Genomic DNA, 12,695 nt, shown 5'->3' on the forward strand with positions numbered 1-12,695 from the left:
GGCGTTTTGAGGCGTAAGCCTCAAAATCAAAAGATTGCGTAAACATAAAATGATAATTTTTTATATACTAATGAGTGAATAATATAAAACATAAAAAAGCATAAGATATATAGTGAAGTCAAAATATACCAATAATAAGACAACATGAAATATAGTTCAACTCAAAATTTTATATTTCCCAAATTCCAGTATTCTTTTCATTAAAATATAATTTTAATTTTAAAAAATAAATAGCAATGACATATCACATAAGAACTCATAAGTCATCAGCACTGTCATCACTAAGGGGTTCTTCATTTGAATCATAATTATGATGATATGCTCTCTCCTCTTCCTCCTCTCCTATAGAGTCCAATGTCGGGCATTTACTTCAAGATTTATGTAAGTTTTAATATATATAGCGTGGGGCGTAAGCCTCATGCTAGTGAGGCGAGGCGGGCCTCAACCAAGTTGAGGCGCAAGCCGCATAAAAAAACTCTAGGCGTAAGCATCGAGGCATTTTTTACTAGAATTGCGCAAAGGCGGGCCTCAAGGCGAACCTCATATTCGCAATTTTAAACCATGATGAGCATAGAAGAGATGATTTGGACAACTGGGGGGAACCATCCTCTTGGGGAATAATAAATTATGGAGGAAGGGGAATGGAGAGGGTGAGGAAGCTGAAGATGCATATTTTTTAGGGTGAGGATGCCCGTGGATGGATATACATAATGGAAAAGTATTTTACGATCAATAGGTTGATGAGGGAAGAGAGATTAATAGTGGCCGAGATGTGCTTAGAGGGGAAAGAATTGACATGGTATCAATGTTGGGATACAAGGTGACTCATACTGATCTAAAGGGAGTTTAATGACTGCTTGTTGGAGCATTTCTAAACTAGAAGGGATGAAACTTTTATGAGCAGTTCTTCGCTCTAACGCAGGAGGGGATAATGACAGAGTATCGCGAGTAGTTTGAGCACCTGGCCAGCCAACTGAACCTTCTTCCATAGATTATACTGGAGGGGAACTTTATGAAAATGCTCAGACCAGAGATTCGAACGACAATTAGAGTGATGAGGCCCCATGATTTGGGAGAGAGGGAAAGGCAATAGATCAGGAGGCTCAGATAGGATGAACACCACTTTTTTGGCATTTCAGGAGTTAACACTGGGTATTCATAGGGAGACCCAAAAGGAGAAGACCTAGGAAAAACTTCAAGAAGCTCATAGAAACTGAGTTACATGAAAAATAGGCGAAGGGGTTGTGTTTTAGATGTGAAGAGAGGTATACACCAGAGTGCAAGTGTAAGGACAGAACTCTTCAGGTGCTCACTGTTCGTGATGATGAGGAAATTGAGGAAGAAGTCGCATTCCCATCTTGTGGACAAGGTGGGTCTTCGGGAGGGTTTTTTGTTAGATCGGTTCCTGGGCTAACATCTTCCTGGATTGATCAAGCCGGTCCTTTCATGACCAGCTCTAGCGTATTGAGGCGGAATGGGCGTTTTCCTGTTTGAGGCGGAATAGGCTTCCGCCTGGGAGGTTTGCCCATCCTTTTGGGTAGGTAATTTTGAATAGGAGAAAGGGGGGAGGTTAGGAGGGAAAATCAATAGAGGGCTGTTTTGGGATTTGGAAAATTGTTGTTTGTTTTAAGTAGGTTGTTTCCCTAGGGTTAGGTATGTCTTATTTTCTGAATTTAGTTTGTTTATAGGTTGATTGGGCTCTAGCCGGCGGCTAGGGATTTGGGAGAACTGGATCTTCCTCTCCAATTGAAGATCCATCATATATTATTATTTTTCTTCATATATCTTATAAGAAAAAGATAATTTGTTTTCTTCTCCCTATTTTCCTTGCGTTTGTTTTCTATTTTTGAATTATTTTCTAGTAGCACTTCCTATCATTATTTTTAATATCATTTAAAATTTTTAGTGCTATGCGTGTTGATACATCACAAAAAATCAATTTGATCGGGCACAAATCTCGAGGCATGTTTGAATTGAAATTTTCAAAATTAAATTCGAGACCATCCAAACTCCAATTTCAGTGCGTTATCATATCACTAGTGTATCATACACACATCTCAACTTGGCCTATTGGTTGAGAGCTTAGGCTTCCAACTAAGAGGTCTTGAGTTCAAGTCTTTGTGTATGCATTGTGTGTGTGAGTTTGCCTTAAATGGCCTAAATGTTCAAAAAAAAAGAAAAAGGTGCATCATAATTAGAAAAGAAAGTGACGTTGGAAATAACAAAACCGACTTTACAAGGAAACAATTGGTTGGAAGAACTTAAAAAGAAATTAGGAAAATAATAAGATTACTTGTGTTCAAACACAAGGTGGTTTGACCAAGTATTTCCCTATTTCGGTTGGGTTACATCAAGGATCAGCCTTAAGCCCATATCTATTTGCTTTAGTCATGGATGTTCTCACTAGACATTTGCAAGATAATGTACCTTGGTGTATGCTTTTTGCTGATGATATTCTTCTTGTTGATAAGACTAGAGAGGGAGTTGAAGGTAAACTTGAATTATGGAGGTCAACCTTAGAGTCTAAAGGTTTTCGCTTGAGTAGATCTAAAACGGAATATATGGAGTGTAATTTTAGCAGTTATAGTCCTAGTGAGGGGATTGTGACTTTGGACGATCAAGTCATTAATAAGAGTACACGTTTTAGGTATCTTGGATCTATTGTTCAGAGTGATGGTGAAATAGATGGGGATATTATCAGCAGAATTCAAGTTGGATGGTTGAAGTGGCGGAATGCATCGGGCTTGTTATGTGATAGAAATGTACCCCTCAAACTTAAGGGAAAATTCTATAAGATGGTAGTGAGGCCTGCAATGCTTTATGGTGCCGAATGTTGGCCATTAAAAGAGAAGCATAATACTAAGTTAAGTGTGGCAGAGATGAGGATGCTTAGATGGATGTGTGGCTTTACCCTTAGAGATAGGATACGAAATGAGCATATACGTGAAAAGGTTGGAGTAGCTCAAGTAGAAGATAAGATTAGAGAGAGTCGCCTTAGATGGTTTGGTCACATAAAAAGGCGGCCTTCCTTTGATTTTTGTTACTAATGTATTTAATTTAATAGTTTTCAAATACATTACTAAAGTATTTAATTTTAATACATAAATATATTACAATTTAATTATGTATATTATATATGATCATTCTTTAATTATGTATAATGATAAATTTTTTTAAATATATCAATTGATAAATAAAATATTATTATTTTACCTAGTTATTTAATTGTTTAAGAGAATTACAAATAATTAGTTTGAAATATTGAAGAAATAAAGTTTTATTATTAATAATTAAAACATTTATTTTTGTTTTAAAAATTTTATATTTTTGGATAATTAAAAAATATGAAAATTTTTTTTTAAAACATTTTAAAAAAATTGTTTTAAAATATTTTAAAAAAGGTGCTGAATCCCTTGATCAAGGACCGTTTGATGGACATTTGAATGTCTTATTGGCATCGGAATTTAGCGATCTTTGGCTCGTTGGATTTGTATCGTCGAGCTACTCGATTCGACTATAAGCTTGTTGTGTTTGGAAACCGTTTGGTAATCCAAATTGTGGTTTGAATCTTCCAACAACAGGTCGGGTCCTTGATTTGGACCCATTTGGGCTTGGATTGGGTTGAATTTGGTGGCGTTGGGTTCGTATTTTCGAGATGCTCAGTTCGACTATAAGTTTGCTGAAATCGGAGTTGAGATGGTCTCCAAATTAATTTCAGAAGTTTTCAACTTGATTTTGCATCAAGATTCGTCCCCGATCAAAATAATTTTTTAAGGACGTATCAATATTGTTTTTCATTTAATGATATTTATTTTTCATATACTCACATTATTTACTTTTACTTAAATTTTTACATACAAGAAACATCTATAGGATGGAACAACAACAATGGAACATAAGATAAATCATTTTAAATTATTATATCATGTATAAATATATATGAGTGAATGAAACATTTACAACGGAATGGACAAATGTCATTTTCCTAACTGTAGCATTTATGTTTACTTTAATGGCAGATTCCACTCCTGTTCACTGTAAGAAACAATCAAATTCTCCTTTATATCCTTCAGATTCCACGCCATTACTTCAAAAACATTACATGCAGAATACGTGATATATTATGATGCATTTAGGCAATGCGCCAAAGCACATGGCGCATTCTTAAATGCGCCAGGATGTAGAACGCATTCTAGAATGCGCTTTCTCTTCCGGCGTATCCGCTCCTTTCTAAATTATTTTTCATTCGTGCTGCTTTTCCTAAATCTAACTTAATATCTGCTCGTTTTAAAAAAATGGCCATAATTAATTACCATTATTTGGATCAGAAGTTAATGTCCAGATCAGTAATTTCTGAGCAGAACCTGTGTTTGGCTAAACAGATCAATCTTGGTATCTATTTACTTAGCCTGATTATATATTTTTAATTTCTGCTTTTAGTGTCGTTAAGAACGAAGTGATGTTTATCACATGGAAAAAAAAGACAATATTTCATATATTTAAATTAGAATATAATTTTTTTACATATGTGTTTTTTGTTCTTTTGGCCACACTAATCATATTTTGAAAGGGTTGCATTCATTGGGAAGTCTTTGGAATATCGGCTTCCAAATGGAGGATTCTCTTTGATTTTTAAGATTTCTGCATTATTAAATCATTAGCAATGTTTTATTTTAGGCCGGCAGTGCATTTTATGAATTATGTACTAGTAGACTTTTTAATGTTTTTCCTCTGTTACGTTGTTTGAATGAGTGTAAAATAAATTCAGATGAATGAATTTTTTTAATTTGATTTGAAGTAAAATGAATTTAGTGTAAAGTTTAAAAATGATAGCTAATGATTGTTGATGGCGACATCAATGGATGATAGCAACTATGACGACCTGTGGTGGTGATGGAGTGTGGCGGCCGGAGGCGGGTGACGATAATGATAGTTGTTGGTGGTGGTTGAAGGGTGATGATCTATTGGTGGCGGCGATGGTGATGGTCACCGGTAGTGTTGGACTGAGGTGGGAGGAGGTGATCGATGGTGGTGTCTGTCGATGGTCAAGCGAATTTGCTTGCGGTGTAAAGCATTCTAGCTCAAAATTAGAAGGAATTAGAAAATTTTACACTATATTTACTTTATTATATATATATATATATATTCATCCAATCAAACATTAAAATTGTTAAAACTCTTATATCTGAAATCTTTTACTCACTAAAGTATTCCAATTAAAGAATTTCATCAAGGACTCTTCAAGGAACAAGGCCACATATCTTTCCAGTAAGAGATGCTCGCATTCAAAGAAACCCTAAATAATTGAAACATTCAATACAATTCTTAGATGTTTGATCGATGCTTCATTTAGAAGGGAGATCTCCTTCTCGATTTCCAAAAAATATAGTGATAAACTTCACAAGTGGATCATCTAATAAATAAGTCATTCAAGACAAGACACTAAAAATAAAAATCTTGACGCTGAAAACATTGATGGGCATTTAATAAACTCATTAATATTGTAATGAAGGATGAATTAGTTTACCTTATTTATTATGCTTATGTAATCACTTATGCATAAGTGATTTTTAATATCTACAAGATGTGTTGATGAATAGGTATCACTCCTTCCTTATATTTTTAGGCATTAGTGGTAGGATTTATCTGTTCGGATGCAGGAGAATTGGGGGAGGTGGAGTTATCAGGTTGAGTGGAGGTGTAGTTAGGTAGCTCACAATGAGGATTAGGATTGGGGTCAAGATTTTCTTTAGTTTCTACACTAGTAAAAGCTTCGGAATCCGGGGATTCAGCAAGGATACTGACTGAATCTTTTGTTGGAGGTAAAACCCTTAACTGAGTGAGATTAGCTTCAACGTACCTTTGAGATTCCAAGTCTTCTGAACCGCTTTTAGCAAGGCTTCATAGAAAGGGGCGTTTACCAAGAGAATATCCGACCCGGGCCAAACTCCATTTATCGGTAGCTTCCGCTATATCTTCTTGAAGGAAGGGGATAGTTTCATCAGGCGTTTGAAGGGTGGAAATGGGAAAGTTTGTGGGATTGGGGGAGCACATAAGGATACGATCCCAAGAGAGGGGTTTAGAAGAGCTATGAATGTGAGTAGGGGAAGGTGGGTTGTTTGTGAGGGGAGGAAAAGCAAAGTTGTAAAGGGAGGGATCCATAGGATCCCTCTGGCAAAAGCTCGGGGAACCACAAAAATGCGAGCAACTCAAAATCCTAGCAGAGCTTCTCTCTCTACACGCTTAGAGAGAGAGAGAGACTTTTTTTGGCATTAATAGTTATAGCAAGGCTTAAAACATATCACCTTGTGGGTGCTATATTTAATTACAGCTTTAGTCGACTATATTATTAATAGATTTTCATGTGAGTTAAAAGCTAGATTCATTATTAATAGATTTTCATGTGAACTAAGGTTGGTCCCAATTCTCGTTTGCTTATCGTAGAATTGATGAAGGAATGGATGAAAGAACGAAAGAGCTTTTTATCTACAATAATGCCAAAGTTGTTACCCTTCGATGTTGTAATTGAAGTTACACCCTAAATATAACTTGCTTCTTTTAGTATTGACGCTTTAGTAGATATTTTTTCTGTTACAAGTCTTTGAAAAAAAAATTTGATGCTTTTGTAGATGACAAAGGGACTATCTATTACAATCATGCCCAAGATATTAACATGAACAATCTTTTGTGAAAGTGAAAAACTACTAAAAATAATTTTTTTGAGAGATTTCGAATAAAAAAACATAGTTATTTTTCAGTGCATTACAAATTTGCTTAAATCAAATACATTGAAAGTTGAAACCTTTGCAATATGCGTGGAGATACGGTTCCCAAGTTATAGTCATGACCCTAACTCACATCGACTCTGATTTTTGCCATCCCAAATTTTGTGTTAAGGCGATCGAGTGAAGCGTTGTCGCCATCAAATCTTGGCTATGATCCCAATATCCCATAGAATCTTTGTTGAACCATCGACATCACCATTATGTTCATAAGACTCCCAAACAACTTTCATTATTGAGTGATCTTGCATAATGCTTATTGTTCGCACTGTTGTTATCACCATATCACACACATTGCTTGTCGTCGCATTTGCTTGCTTCTATGCTTATCTCTAAGATTTTATCTTACTCCCACCCAAATATTTAAAAAAAAAAAAGATTCATGGACTTTATCTTACAATAAATCAAACATCTTAAAAAATTGAAAATACAATACATTCAATTTACACTATATTCAAAATACCCTTATTTTTAATTACATAATCATACAACCCCCAAATTAATCTACACTAATTACATATATATTTTAGTTTCCACTCACTTTCCATTTCATAAATTATCCAAATAAATTTTTAAACAATGATCCTCAAAATCTATAATTTTTTTAATAAAATACATAATTGATTATTATAAAAAATTTATATATATTATAAATATTCAAAAATAATAAAATTTACGTACATACCATCTTATACTACTCCATTTGCATGTTTAACACTTTAAACTTTAATATTACATACATACTGCCCATAGTTCATTTTCATATCAAATATGAGTGGTAGAAATGAAATATATGACTGGCAGGAAACAAATATATTTGATATTAAAATAATATTGTGTGGTATGTATGTAATATTAAAGTTTTAGGTATTAAATATATAAATAGGATGTTATAGAATGATATATATGTAAATTTTCTTAAAAAAAATTGTTCATATTTTTTATAGAAAAATATTATTATTATTAATATTATATATGTGGATAAGTGAAGATGGTCCGTAGGACAAAGCAATCAACTCATTGAGCGGCACTTAAATGCATTCGTCCCTTTGCTCCACGTCTTGTACCACACGCACCCATTGCTCGACCAGATGTGGGTCCCATCACCCACTGTTCCTCACCACACTGTCATCAACGCCGTCCCGACCAAAACTTCCGACCCAAAAACCGACCAAAACGGCCCAACCACAACCGTCCGATCGCGCGTCCACGCCCATAAATAACTTCCCTCCTCAGCCCGCCCCGGCAAATTCCAAACCCGAGGAGGAATCCTGCCTTCTTTGGGCCCCGCAATGCCTCCTCCTTCCCCCGCACATGGCTTGTCCGCGTCACCCAAACCCCCTTCAAAAAACCACCAATCCCCCTCCTCCGACTCCCCGCTCCTCCCGCCGGCCATGCCGATAGACCTCGCCGACGATCTACAGAGCCTTAGCTTCGGCTCTCAGACCGTCTCCACTACTTCAGGTTCATCTTCCTCGTCCTCCTCCACCTGCGAATCTCTAAAGCCGTCGCCGTCGCCGATCATCGCTTCCGGCGCTGATCCCTGTCTCGAAGCGATCCGCAGGATCGCCAATCCCGACGGTTCGATCGCGATCTCCGACCTACGCTTCATCCAGCGGCTAGGGAGCGGGGACATCGGCAGCGTGTATTTGGCCGAGGTGAAGGGTAATGGCGGAGTAGTTTTGGCGGCAAAGGTGATGGATAAGAAGGAGCTGATTGGGAGGAATAAGAGCGCGCGGGCCAAGACGGAGAAGGAGATCCTGGAGATGCTCGATCATCCCTTCCTCCCGAAGCTATATGGATGCGCAGAGAACGACAGGGTGACTTCTCTTCTCACGGAATTCTGCCCTGGCGGCGATCTCCATGTTCTACGGCAGCGCCAGCCCGGCAAGCGGTTCGACGAGCACGCCGTCAGGTGACGGAATCTTACCATAATCTTTCTAGTTGTTTCAAATTTTTAATTCCTTGCTGATCAAACGCTGATCCCTCATTGATTTGCAGTTCTTTATTCTTTTTTTCTTAATTGCAGCTCATGATTAGTTAGTCAAATATTTTCTCCAACCAATTGCAGAACTGAATCAAACAGCGAAACAAATCGAATAATTTAGTCAACCCATTGCTGATTTGATTCCATCCATTTTATTTAATTTTAAAAATCGGGAAAAGGATGGAATTAACCTCTTATTTTTTTATTATGTAAATAAGAATCAAATTAATCTTTTCATAGCATCATTTTTATCCCTATTAAAAAAATCAAAGAATTAAAATATGTCAGAGACTTATAATTTTTTTTATAATTAATATGAATTATTAGATTAGATCTTTATTTAATAAAACAAAGAATTAAAATAAATCTTTTAAATAATCAGAAATTATTTTAATTTTTCGTAAAAAATCAGAAAATTATTTTTAAAAGTAAAAAATGAAAGTTTTTATTATTTTCGTAAAAATTTGCTGCCATTAATATTTGTGTTTAATTCAGCCTTAAATAAATTAAAGAACTACATAATTGAAACAGAAGACCTGCTAGCTAATAAATGCTGGAATTTATTTTTAATAGATTCCTATTGTAGCTTAGGAGCATAGGTCATATTTGTCATTTTCATATATATAAATTTTAAAAATTGCATTTTTGGACATAGTGAAGTAGCCATACTTCATTTTAGTGTTCCAAGTTTTAAGAAATTACTACAAAGAATTGCATATTTATAATGATTTACATATTTTATTTTTTTGTTTGATTCGAACCTGCCGATTTTGCTTAGTAATTATTTATTTATAAGTGCAATTATGCAATTTTATATTCTAAACCCTTTCATACCATTAGATATAATAATTACTCATTACTGTAGATATTCTTGTTAATAATAGTAATTAATTATTATAATGCAAATATTAATTTTTTACATATGGACTTTAATATATAGCTTAGATGGAAGAAACCTTTGTTCAATAGTCCAGAGAGTAATGCTTAGTTTAGTAAAAATTTAATTTTTTTAATTAGAAATCTGCTTTAAGAAGAATTAAGAAAGCCGTTCCAATCGATGCCTAACTTAGTTTTTGTTTGGGACGGCTTTTTTACTGCTTTATAAAATCGCTTTCTAGTAAAAAATTTTAAATTTTTATAAAAAAAAAAGACATTTTAGGCTTCGTTTGGACTACTTTCTTACGATTTTTTTAAGCAACTTTTTAGTGCATAAATTAATTTTTTTGTACCAAAAATCTGTTTTAAGAAGTAATAAAGCTGTTCACCTTAGTAAGATAAATTATTTGGCTGTTAACGGTTATTTATTAAAATTGCATTTGTTAAGTTACTAAAATTTAAATTATTAAGTTATAATAGAATTTGCAAATTATATTTATTCTTTATTAAAAAAAATAGAGCTTAAACAGGCAATATGAGAATTTTTATTCATTTGCAGGTTCTACGCGGCCGAGGTGGTGGTGGCGCTGGAGTACATGCACATGCTGGGCATCATCTACCGCGACCTGAAGCCGGAGAACGTCCTCGTCAGAGCCGACGGCCACATCATGCTCACCGACTTCGACCTGTCGCTCAAGGCAGACTTAGGCTGCTCCCCGGCCGCGCAACTCATCCGCAGCCACCAACCCACCCTCCCCTCCTCCAGCCCCCACCCCAAAGACCGCGCCGCCACCACCGCCTCCACCGCCTCCACCGCCGCCAACACCAACTGCATCCTACCCAACTGCATCGTCCCCGGCGTGTCCTGTTTCCAGCCGACCCGCAGCCGCGTCAAAAAAACCAACCGACGCGGCGGTCCTGCCGGCGGGCTGGTCTTCGTAGCCGAGCCCATTGACCTCCGTTCAATGTCGTTCGTCGGCACGCACGAGTACCTCGCCCCGGAGATTGTATCCGGCGAAGGGCACGGCAGCTCGGTGGACTGGTGGACGCTGGGAGTTCTAATCTTCGAGTTATTGTACGGCGCAACCCCGTTCAAAGGTTCCGACAACGAGCTGACCCTCGCGAACATCGTGGCCCGCGCGCTCGAGTTTCCTAAAGAAACAATCTTGTCGGCCCCTGCGCGGGACCTCATCGCCGGGCTCCTTGTCAAGGATCCGGCGAACCGCCTGGGATCCACTCTGGGAGCCACCGCAATCAAGCGGCACCCGTTCTTCAGCGGCGTGAACTGGGCGCTGCTCCGCTGCGCGGCCCCACCGCACGTCCCCCCGCCATTCTCGGCCACCTGCCGCGATCTCTCCGACGACAGCTCCCCCGGGACACCAGTGGAGTACTTCTAGCTTGTCCTGTTCGCCCATTGCCGTCGGTTGGGGAGATCGCGTTGCAGGCTTTCCGCACCGGATCAAGGGGAAAAGCGCAAAGCGCAGGCACGCGCAGCAGAATATCATCTATGAGCTTAAAAGGTATTAAATTTAAATAAATATAATTATTTTCAAGCTCATTTGAAAAAAATAATAATAATTGAGTTAGTATATTCTGAATAAATTTTCTGATCTTTTAAATTTTGGAATCTGCTGTAATATAATAATTCATTTATATATTACAGAACAGATTAAAAAATTTAAACTTTTTCTCGATCACTTTTTTATTCAGACATCCTAACATTAATTACTCCCTATTTTGATGTAAATTATATGAAGATCCAATTTTGATAGCGAGTTTGTGAGTTCTTTATAAACAGGATTATAGGATTAGAGTTAGATTATGTGAGATAATTAAAGTGTAAATTAAGGGCCCCCTGCGTACATAAAGATGAGATTCGGGCAGAGAGTAGATGCATGAAGGACTGGTAATGATCCACAGTGTTGGAAGGCGATTAACGGTGATTTGTACTTTTGTAGTGAAGTGGATTTAAGAAGATATATATATATATACAGATGAGACTAAGGAGACGTGTTTCTGTCTTCACTGTTGGCTGTACTGTTTTGTACACTGTTGGTTGGTTGGATGGTTGGGGCTGTTTTAGCTTTGAAGGTGGATGATGGAGAGAGCATATATGGGATATGGATTTTCTTATGTAGAGGGATTTTTTTTTTTTTTTTTTTTTTAATGTTATTGATATTTATATCATTTTTTTTTTGAATTATTAAAGTTATATGTTTATGTGTGGCATAGTTAAATTATTAATTTTTTTGCAAAATAGACATACAAGAAGTTGAGATTTTGGCTTTATTTGGGATAATTTTATTGCTGTTTTTTAAAGTAAATTTTTATTATAAAATTTAATTTTTTTTAATAAAAAAATTATTTTAAAAAGCAGCAATACAATCGTTTTAAATGAAACCTTTATTATGGTATTTATGTGGTAATTTAAAAATACACACTTGGGTTGTAATTGTATCCATTGTCAAAATTTGATTTTTAAGAATGCAAATGTCCCAAAATAATATATATAACAAATGAGGCCTTTCATTGGAGGGAAGGCCTTGGCTTGATATAATATAGATACATCACATAGAATGTATTACATGGTAGAAATTGGAAGAACATTGGCGTTAGGTGGCGGCCTGGTGGAACTCCAGCATTTGGTGGTGGTCCGGTGGAACTCCTGGAGTCAGGTGATAGTAAGGCGGAACATTGGTGTTAGGTGGTGGCCGGCAGAACTCCTGGCGTCAGGTTGTGGCCCGGTGGAACTCCGATGTCATGTGGTGGTCCGGTGGAACTCCGACGTCAGGCGGTGGTTCAGTGGAACTCCGGGCACCTTGTGGTGGTCCGGTGGAACTCCGGGCATCAAGTGATGGTCCGACAGAACACTGGCATCAGGTGGTGGTCTGACGGAACTCCGGGCGTTAGGTGGTGGCCCGGTGGAACTCCGGTATCAGGTGGTGATCTGACGGAACTTCGTGCGGTGGTCATGGAGGAGCAAGGAGGCAAGAGCGATCTCCGATCTCTCTCTTGCTCTCTTGCTTGGGGCCCCTTTTCAAGAGGAAGGA

General features: G+C 37.2%; 1 protein-coding gene across 1 annotated transcript; it reads left to right on the plus strand.

The window, feature by feature from the left end:
- The first annotated feature begins 7,639 nt into the window (after positions 1-7,639).
- On the plus strand, positions 7,640-11,649 carry LOC110116544 (protein kinase G11A-like). Its single transcript, XM_020850154.2, has 2 exons — positions 7,640-8,697; positions 10,205-11,649. Exons 1-2 carry the CDS (start codon positions 8,075-8,077, stop codon positions 11,040-11,042), a joined length of 1,461 nt encoding a protein of 486 aa, XP_020705813.1. The 5' UTR covers positions 7,640-8,074; the 3' UTR covers positions 11,043-11,649.
- The last annotated feature ends 1,046 nt before the right edge of the window (positions 11,650-12,695 follow it).

The sequence above is a fragment of the Dendrobium catenatum genome, unplaced genomic scaffold, assembly GCF_001605985.2.
Source record: "Dendrobium catenatum unplaced genomic scaffold, ASM160598v2 fragScaff_scaffold_390, whole genome shotgun sequence".
Classification (NCBI taxonomy): Eukaryota; Viridiplantae; Streptophyta; class Magnoliopsida; order Asparagales; family Orchidaceae; genus Dendrobium; species Dendrobium catenatum.